Source organism: Gossypium hirsutum, chromosome A01, assembly GCF_007990345.1.
Source record: "Gossypium hirsutum isolate 1008001.06 chromosome A01, Gossypium_hirsutum_v2.1, whole genome shotgun sequence".
Lineage (NCBI taxonomy): Eukaryota > Viridiplantae > Streptophyta > Magnoliopsida > Malvales > Malvaceae > Gossypium > Gossypium hirsutum.
In genome coordinates this window covers 38,904,927-38,914,930 of record NC_053424.1, presented here as the reverse complement: position 1 = coordinate 38,914,930, position 10,004 = coordinate 38,904,927, and the positions used below count along the sequence as shown (strand labels likewise).

General features: G+C 36.1%; 1 protein-coding gene across 1 annotated transcript; it reads right to left on the bottom strand.

Moving 5' to 3' along the window:
* Positions 1 to 583: 583 nt before the first annotated feature.
* On the bottom strand, positions 584 to 6,299 carry LOC107942613 (protein BREAST CANCER SUSCEPTIBILITY 1 homolog). The gene is made up of 15 exons (XM_016876309.2): positions 6,218 to 6,299; positions 6,006 to 6,086; positions 5,863 to 5,916; positions 5,677 to 5,747; positions 5,251 to 5,364; positions 4,620 to 5,059; positions 4,245 to 4,355; positions 3,116 to 4,126; positions 2,919 to 3,019; positions 2,636 to 2,822; positions 2,431 to 2,528; positions 2,208 to 2,334; positions 1,959 to 2,124; positions 1,640 to 1,758; positions 584 to 1,380 (listed from the first exon to the last, which is right to left on the bottom strand). The coding sequence occupies exons 1-15, from the start codon at positions 6,250 to 6,252 to the stop codon at positions 1,033 to 1,035; spliced, it is 3,063 nt and encodes a 1,020-aa protein (XP_016731798.2). The 5' UTR covers positions 6,253 to 6,299; the 3' UTR covers positions 584 to 1,032.
* Positions 6,300 to 10,004: the final 3,705 nt, after the last annotated feature.

Genomic DNA, 10,004 nt, shown 5'->3' with positions numbered 1-10,004 from the left:
TACTCGTTTGTTGGCCTATAATGATGCCAAATTCTGTCAAGACATGACAAATGCATCCTTTCTTGCACCATTCCTACCATTAATAGTCAAAGTAATCTCAACTTTTATAAAAAGTAAAATTTGAGAATATTGTTTAACAAAACAAAAGAAACTCCAAATAAATGGGTTAAAATACCTAAGACGCTCCTGTATTATAAAGACTTGATCAAATTAGTCACTCTATTATTAAATGAATTAATTTAATCTCTATACTATTAAAAAAATGAAATAAATCCAAATTGTAACAAAACTAACATTATTATATAAAAATTGTCTTATAAATTATTTTTCCAATTACAGTTCAACTTCAAACAAAATATTTCATTTACAAAATTATAAAAACTTTAAAAATATTAACTCAATTAAACAATAAATCATAGTTTTTAAAATAACAAATGTTATCTTTATTACAATTTGATCTTATTTGTTTCTTTTTAACAATATAAAAACTAAATTGATCCAATAGAGAAACTAATTTGATCAAATCTCTATAATGAAAAAAAACTTAAAAAATACATTCACCAAATAAATATAATCATTCATGTCATTAAATTTCATATCTATTACATATCAATCATACATTAAAACTAACAATATTGTTTTAATATAATTTATATAACATTGGGAATTCAAATTAAGAAAAAATGTCAAATTTAAAATCAAATTGAAAAAAAATTAACCCAAATTAAAAAGTCATTTAAATACCAAATTAAAAAAAAAAAACTTAGACACAAAAGTGAAAAAAAAAAATCAAGTTCACGTACTGGATGCGCAGAAAACAATTCCGCTTCTTTAGTTGCCTGCTGCGCCTTACACAATATAAGAGTAAACTGTCCGTAAAATAGCCCAACAGGTACAAGTGATCATACTTGCAGCCAAAGCTATCGATAAAATATAAAACCTATTGCTGGAATAAGCCATATTTAAACATAAGATACAAATTATAGAACTGCTTAGACATACAAGGAAAGGGACGTTCTATAATCTGTATCATTATTCGCCAAGACTCAATTTGCATGCAGATATGGAGCTCAAAACCCAAGAATTGCTTACTGCTTTGGCTCCTGTTGAACTTGCCAGAGCTTCCGCATTTAATTGCCTGCGGCTTAAAATCATGTGCTTCTTGCTGGGGTCACACTTGACAGGCAACTCGACGCTATAAATTATGAAGATTGGAAATGCAGAGGAACCCAATAATGGGGCTCCCGGATCACCTGATATGGGTTTTCTATGCAGAATGGTACCTCCTGCTGCGATTAAAACATCCTGTAGATCTCCCTTATAGGAAGGTTCAAAATCCCCCATTATATAGAACTTACACCCATCAAAAAGCTTTGGTTGCTGCAAAGATCATTGTTGTCAGTGAAAACGAAAACGATCAGAACAAAATCAGATAAACCAGTATGATCATATTAAATACACATGCAAGCATCATTTTCAAGAGTTTTCCGAGAAGCCTGATCTAATCTTATATTTTAGAAATAGAGTCAAAATAATGAACTGAAATAATAGTTTAGGACAGATCAAGAGCATCGTAACAGCTACATTCTAAGGTTTCGAAAATATAAAATTTTGAAGACCAAGACCAAAAGGAAAAGACCTTATTCTGGAGTCTCAGCCTTCCAAGTCGGGGACCATCCCTGATTCCATGAACATCAATAGTTATTTCATATTGCAACTCATCAACAAGTTTCATGGCTTTGATGCAAGCTTTGACCCCTACACAAACAGAAATTCAGATTACTAGATGCAATTATAATTGGCACATGCATTTATGCAAGCTAAAGCACATGTTTTACAGAAGTTCAGAATACAAGATGCAGCTATAATCGGCACATGCATTTAAGCAGTTAAACTAGGCTCATAAAAATCTTAAAACACTAAAATTCAAGAATTTTTTCCATGAAAAAAGTACTAACACTTTATATTCAGTATCCACTTCCCCTCCAAGATACCCATTAAAATTTTAAGGGTTCTTTTGCATGCTCCATTTTCATCGGTGGATGCAATGATATGGGTAATATTTGAATCCCATCTCTTCAACACTGTCACACCAGCTAATTTCTCAAATTCAGACATGATTTCCTGTAGTTCAAAGTTGGATAAATGTTAAGGATTTTCTTTCTGTAAAAAAAAAAAGCACAAGCATAACAGTCAGTTTCACTTACCTTTTCCTCAACTGTGAGACCTGAGCAACAGAGAACCAATTTGTTGCGTGATTCACAAGGATTCCATTTCTTCTGCACACTAACTTCATCATTTATAGGAATTTCATTGTGGCGTATCGGCAACTGTCTGGAAAAGAAGCAAGAATATAATGAAATTTTTATGAGCATGAACTGGGTAAGTACATCTGGAAACTAAAATAAACTGAATGAATGTTCTGAATACCCTCTTAAATTGCATCTTTTTCGGATTCCTTGGGACTCTGACTTTTCGTTAGGCAACTTAGAGGAGGCATGGAGAGGGCATAAAATTACAAAGTTATCCTATAGATGAGATCCAAAATAAATACATGTTAAAAAGAAACAGTGTGTTAACTTCTCAAAAAAATCACATCAAGAACAGAAAGGTGCTTGATCTGTACAATACTTACAGTATCCCACCGGCATTGTGAGACTAGTTTTGCACAGGGAACATGGAAACTCTTTCGACAACTTTTTTCATAACAGCCCAATGCTGCACCTTTGAGTCCACAACAGGAGCATTTTATTTTTCGACTTCTGGAGAGTTCAGCCTCAAGGTTGATTGCCTTGTCATTTTCAAAATAAACATTAGGGGCCCTGCAAAAAAATTTCACTATAATATATTAACAATGCCAAGATTATAAAATCAAAGTCTAAATCAAAAGACAATTTATAGAGTATGAATTCTTTTACCATTCAGTGCAGTTCTTGTGTGAATGTATGACCTTAGAGCCACCATTGTAATCTAGAGGAACAGAACTGCCTTCATAGTAATGAACCATCTCTCCAGAAGCCTGCAATTTTATTTAGAAAATAAGCTTGGGCAATTTATAGAAAAGATTGGTTGTTTTAGTCATATAATAGTTGGTATGAAATGCTAAAGCTCTAACCTCAGTTTCTTCCATAGAAAGACAGAAAGCACATTGTATTTTAATTGTAATGGTCTCACATTTATGCAGTGCCACTCCATTAGCTGGAGGCAACTTCTTTGCTGTTGAGCTCTCTGAAATTCCAACAGTGGTTCTCCCATGAACCTTTTCACTTAGTCTCTCTAGAGAAATATTAGCATTTCCTCCCCGCTGCTGTTGGTCTTCAGCCAACCCACTTTTCATGTCATCACTTAAAGAAACTTTAATCTTTTTCTTACAACCCGAGTTTTTTTCACTTTTCAAAGTCGGAACCAACTTTACTTCTCTAGTATGTTTACTCAATCCTTTTCTGAACTGCTCAGCAGCATTGTCATGAGCTAAGGGAACGGGAAGTGAAGACTTCTGTTGAATCATATATTCATTTTTCTGCTCACAAATGGTTGAAACTTCTTTAGGGGTATCAACCTTAGCCAAACTTAGCTTTTGTTTCTTCAACTTTGAACAAGATTTCTTTTCGCACTGGGCAGTGATCTTCCTGCAATGTTTTACCATCCTCAAATTCTCATTTTCATCACCACATTTCCCCATACCCACTATGGCAGCCAATGGTGTGTCTTCCTGTTTAGGAGTTTTGGCAGAAAAATGTGATGCCATGGGTTCAGTTACATGGTGATCCAAACCAGCCACCTTACAATTTTTCCTAGTCTTAGCCAAATATGAAGAACTACTACAGTCGTCTTTTTGTTTTTTATTAAAATCTTCAGACCCTTTTCCCAAATTGACATGATCTCCAGAAATATGACTGCTAGTTCTGTCAGCTATATTCTTTTGGGCAGTCTTTCTCTGTTTCTTACCCAACTCCTTGGATTTACAACTCCTGATCTTATTACTACTAACACATTGGATTCTGAAAGATTCTATATTAGGCAGCATCTCCTCCGAAGCATCATGTCCTGTTATCATGCATGTGCCATTATTAGAGGGCTCAGCTGTATTTGCACCCTGTGATGCAGGTTCATAGGTGTCTGCAACCTGCATTTGTTTGAAATAACAGTAAATGAGAATGACCAAACCTAATGAAATATTTCCCTGGAAAAGTAAAAAGTGCAAAAGAGCTTTAGGTGGGGGCTTTAAAGGAGATTGTTTTTACCTGCATTTTAACAGGACTTGAAAGAAGTTCTGGAGAACAAGCTCCCTGTGTCCATTCAAACATTTCATTATCAAAAAGATTCAGATGGTCGCGGTTTCCATGCACCTCCTCCTACATGATTTTGTGAAAGAAATAAGTAAAAAATTTCAGACCATTACAAAATCATGTCTGTTTGCAGAGTTCAGTTGCGATTAAAAGGCATGAGAGCAGCAAGAGGCAGCTAAGTAAAATGTAATTGTAGCTTAAACAAAAAACTAGTATATAAATAAAAGGAAGATTCACATGCTATTGTTTAATAAAAATTGTTTGGACACTGGCTAGCAAATTTTAGGAAATGCACTTAGCTGGCAATGCCATAAGCAAGTGAACACTTACCTTAGAAAAGCCTTCATCATCAGAATCCTTCATATCACTGAAAGAAGGAAGTCCAGGTGGTGATACGTACACACATTGATCCCCATCACTAAGCTGACTTGGCCTTTCTACATCCTCCTCCCTCAACCAGAAAAAGGGCGAAAGTATTTGTTCCCCCTTTTCTCCTAGATTGTTCTCCTTCAGAATATCTGAACTCATTTTAGATTCATCCTTGATGATTTCAATCAATTCACCTCGATTCTTTTCAGGCAGCATGGGTGTTTCTGAAAGGGGATATTGTGGCACCTGAACCCTTTTGTTAGTTGGAAAAGAAGGCTTCACAGAAATGGGATCAGAAGTTTCCGTTGATTTAGCCTCCCTTGATCCTCTTCCTTTGTTTGCTCCCCGATTATCCACTCTTTCACAACAATTGAGATCATTTTTAACTCGCTTTCGGGAATCTGTAATGAACATAAAAAAGGAGGATGACTGGCAGCACTCAAACTACATATAAGGTTAAATAGAATATCCCTGTCTACAATTATGCCTTTACGAAGAAAAAAAAAGGGTAAATCTTATTATACGTCCTTTTTTTGTTCATAAATCTTATGATATCTTGTGGAAAATGAAAATGAATATCCGGATATATTACCTGCTGAAGTGTCCAGAGGCACGTCCTGAGTGACAAATATATTGAAACCTGAAGCAACTTCCATGCTTTTGTAGATGCTAACCAAGTTATCCATGTGAGGGGCTGGACGAACCTCTACAGCAAAAACATTAAATAAAGAAGTTGAAAAGTGTAGCAGCCAAGCAACTGAAGCTTGATTGTTAGTTATTGTCATCTGCCACTTATTTCAACAAATTAAAGCAATGGTTGAATATAAGCCAACGACTAAAATGTAATACCAATTGAAACAACATTGTCTGATACAGTAGCAAAGAACACAAAAATGAACAACCAAACAAAGTAATGTTGCTGGCCCCAATTGTGGTTTAGACAGATGGAAGGATTAAACTCACTAACAACGAACAGGTTAACAATTTAAAAGGACAGAAACTCAAGAATGAAGCATACCTCGACGCCGGCAGGGTACTTTACAGACGGGACAATCGGAACCCGATTTCATTGATTTCAAAATACAGACACTGCAAAGTGACAGAGAGTTTTGGGTATCAGGGATTGCAATGTAATGGATGAAAATTAGACCCAAAAATAAATAAAAAGAAACTGTGGAAGGAATTAAAGGACTATATAACATACTTGCAGAATACATGGTTGCAAGTGAGCGAAACGGCAGAGTTCAAAAGACTCAAGCTGCAGCATAATTTAATTTCTTTAATAAAGTAGTTAAAATTAAGAAAAGCAAATTAAAAGAAAGAGGAAAGAGGTGAAGAGAATAATACCAAATGGGGCATTTCAGCTCCCTGCCCATTTTCTCGAGGTGACTTGGATCCCCCATTTTTGGAAATGAATTGTCCTTCCTTCTTCTTGAGAGAAAACAGAGAGAATAAGCGACGGAAGAAATTAGAAATAGGAATGGATGAAGATTGTTATAGAAGAAGGCGCTGAACCCAAAATCTTAAATTCGAACTTTAACCCGCCAAATATTTCTTACCCATAGCCGTGGCCGCCCTTTTTCATTCTTTTCATTTCCTCAAATCCTACTGTATTATTTAATTTTACCGGTCTCACAAACAATAATTGAAAATGAACCCAACCGAGTTGGTTGGAGGGTTTATAGAATCTAATAAAAGTTTTAAAATTGTGATTACTCTACTTTTATTTAATCTATAATTAATTTTATTTTTTATAATATAAAAATAAATATTTTATATTTAAAATAGTAAAAAAATAATTTTTTAATCAAGTATTCTTTTAGAAATATTTATGAAAAAAAACTTAAAATTTTATCAAATAAAATTCAAAAGCCATAAAAAATTTTATTTTGTCAAATAAGTCTAAAAATTCAAAACCAAAAATTCAAAACCAAAAATTCATTTAGAAAAATCGAGAATTGAACTGAGCCAAATCGAATTATGATTGGCGGTTAAAAAAATCTAAAAAATCTGATCGAATCAAATTGATATCACCCCCTAGGTACAGTCCTAAGTTATATTGCACTCTTAAATAAATAATTCAAGTTCGAACCTTGTTGATATAATGACAACAAGGAAGAGATATGGAGGAGAGGGTGGCAGTTGTCACGAAGGTCGGTTCACCCAATCAAGACGAAGAGTTAGAGGTTATAAAGAGTAGATACGAGAAGAGTACTAAGGCTGAGAGCTAGGGGTAAGTTGACATATGTATAGGTTTGGTATCTTTGGAGAGTTGATTATTTCTTCATCGTTCCCGGAGGTATTTATAAGCGGAACTCCTATGTAAGGCGATGTTAACGTGTTGGATTTTCCATCTAGTCATCATTACAAAACACGTGGGTGATGCCTTCGAGGGGATAAGGATGTTTGTGATTGGATAGATCTTTTCGCTCATTCTAACTTGATGGTATAGAGCGGTTGAGCCCATGTGGTGTTTGGTGACCAACGACATCACGTTCCCAATGGAAGCTAAAGGTTTAGGTATTGGATAGCTTGCGCTTGTCGGATGGTTGTGTTAGAAGGTAAGACTCATGGATGACTTCCTGGTTCGCTGTCAGCTGGCTTGCTGCTCAAGTGTTTTTTTGGCTTGCCACTTATCCTTATATGGATTAGGGGTATCACAATATTCCCCCCATTCAAGTCAAAATGGGGGGTTATAATGTGGCCTTTCTCGAGACATCTTGTTCTACTGTACCTTATTCGTCTAGCTGCCTTTTAGCAAATGGTGGTATTCTTTGACAATGAAACATTGTGTCAAAAACCTTTGAGATTCAATCATAAATGTATTTTGAGGACTACGTTTCTAGGGAATCGTGATAATGATGAACAATATCATTTCCAAATAAGTGGTGAGTTGCCATTGGATGTTGCCTATTTTTCAAAATGGTGCGTTTTGGGAGATAAGTATACATATTCTATGGGTTTCCTTCTTCGAGGTTATTTTGCCCCATTCACTTTTGAAATTTTTGCAGTTATGTAACAACCCGTTTTTAGTGAAATCATAACAGTAGTTTTGGGACCACGAATTCGATGAGTAAATTTTTTTTATTATTATTTTAATGTCTATGGGATGTTTTTTTTTATTTTAATGTCTATGGGATGTTAGTAAAGTCGTATTAAAATTTCGTTAAGAAATTTTGATGTTTGCTTGATTAATTAAATGAAAAGGACAAAATCATAAAAAGTGTAAAAGTAGGGTTCCATTACTTAAAAGGGTCAAATGGTTATGAATGTAACGCCTCAAATTTGGGCCTAGAAGTTTTGGGCCTTGAGTATGGGTCCGTAAGGAGGTTGTATATAAGTATTTAATTGTATAAGTGAATGACACAATTAAATGTCTACTTTGGTGGTTAATGGCCCTAAGAAGTGTTGGAGAAATCTTGGGTTCAAACTTGGGCTTTAGCAAAAATTTTGGTTTTAAGTGAATAAAACCCTGAATGCTTGGAGGTAGGCCTTTTAAATTATTGTGTTAAATAAATGACACAAAGAAGCATATGGTCTAGTGGTTGTGGAGTCATTAAGGTTGCAAGGGGGCTTGGGTACAAGTCTTGGCCCTTGCAATTTATTTTGGTGTTTCTTTTAAAGGAACCTGGACTTTGGCCTATAGACCTTATAATTAATTGAGGATATTTCGTGACACAAAAGAGCTTGTAGCAAGGAGGCAAGTGTCGTGTTGAGCTATTGAGAGGGGCTTGGGTTTGAATCCCCTTGCAAGCAAAACACAATTATTTTCCTACATTAGGATAGTAAGTTGTCGAATTGGATTGAAACTCTCTTGAGGTTGTTGTGGACTAGGTAAAAGGGTGAAGTTTGAACTGGTCATGGTTGTTGAATTGAATTGAAATTGGGAGAGTTGTAGCCGAATGGGGATGTTTGTGTATGACAAATTCGGCTAAGGGTGCTCAAGAGCTATTTTTTTTCTTATGGCCAAATGGTGTTGGGGTGGGGTTTTCTTTCGGGTTTTGGCATTTTGCTTATTCGGCTTTTACAAGTTAGTTCTGTCACTTTTTGCACTTTTGGGTTTTAACTATTGGTTTCATCTTTGGCCGACTTCTCCATCTTCCCCTCCCTCTTCTAGTTTGTTGGTGACCGAATAACTTGTCTCTCTTTTTTTTTCTGCACCTCTTTTCTTCTGTTAACCACTTCTCTTATCATCATTTCCTTCTTTTGATCCTTTACCGAATACTTCTTCTTTTCTCTTCTCTCCTTTTATAACCTTTTCACCCTTTGGTACTATAACATTGGCGGCATAACTCTTTTTCCCTACCTCTACTTCCGGCTTTTGCAACTGCTTATTGGGCAATCGGTAGGTGCTTGTCTCCCTCTCTGTTCTTTTGTTTTCGTGGTGTAGTGATCTCTCTTATACCTTCTTATTTCCATTTATGGGGCTAGGAGCGTGTGGATACTGAACCTTGCCTTTATCTTTTGGATTCTCACTTCGGGAATAGGGATAACTACTTTATTTCCACAACCGGTTTCACGTTCTTGGTAAGTGATTATATTGGTACAATCTATATGTGATCGATATAGATATAGGTTAATGGAGTTCGGTTGTGTGCAGTTCAGTCAAGGTGTGGTATTCAGCCTTTGTCAATAGTTCATTCAGGGTTAGTCTCACTCTTGCAAGTAAGGCAAGTATTGGTGTAGTAATTTTGATAAGAGTAGAAAGGGGATGTTAATCCTATTGCTTTGACTAATGGAGTATTTTTGGTGAAGTGTAGGCTTTGGACTCGAGGGCTATTTGCGCAACTTCGTTTAAGGTGTGTAATCACACTGCCTCAATCGTTAATCGGCAAAAGCAGAAAAGTTGAAACTTCGGCATTTGAGGCCTCACGAGCGTGCGATCGTTGGTGTGGTAAACTGTGCCCACAAGTCAGGGGCGATAGACTGTAGAGGCCACCACGAGCGTTCTCGTGCACATGGGCTGTTCTGGGCCTCGATGGGCCGAAATAGACCGTGTGGGCCTAATGGGCTCGTGGACCTACACAAATATAATCTATGGTAAGTGATAAATAATGAACTGGGCTATGGTGTTCGCATAGCCGTGACTAAAATTGGGCTAAATGGGCCACACGAGCATGAAGGCCCACTTTGGCCGAGTAATGGGCCTTGGGCCCATTTTTACTGTTTTGACCATCTAGGTTACTTGAGTCACTCGAGGCGATGGAAGACCATCTATGAGGTCATAATCTGTACTGGGACCCCAAAATTTGTAAAATGACCAAAATACCCCTAAAGGGTAAAATGACTATTTTGCCCTCGGGGGGTAAATGATTGATTTGTTCGTGATTTGTATGACTGATTTTG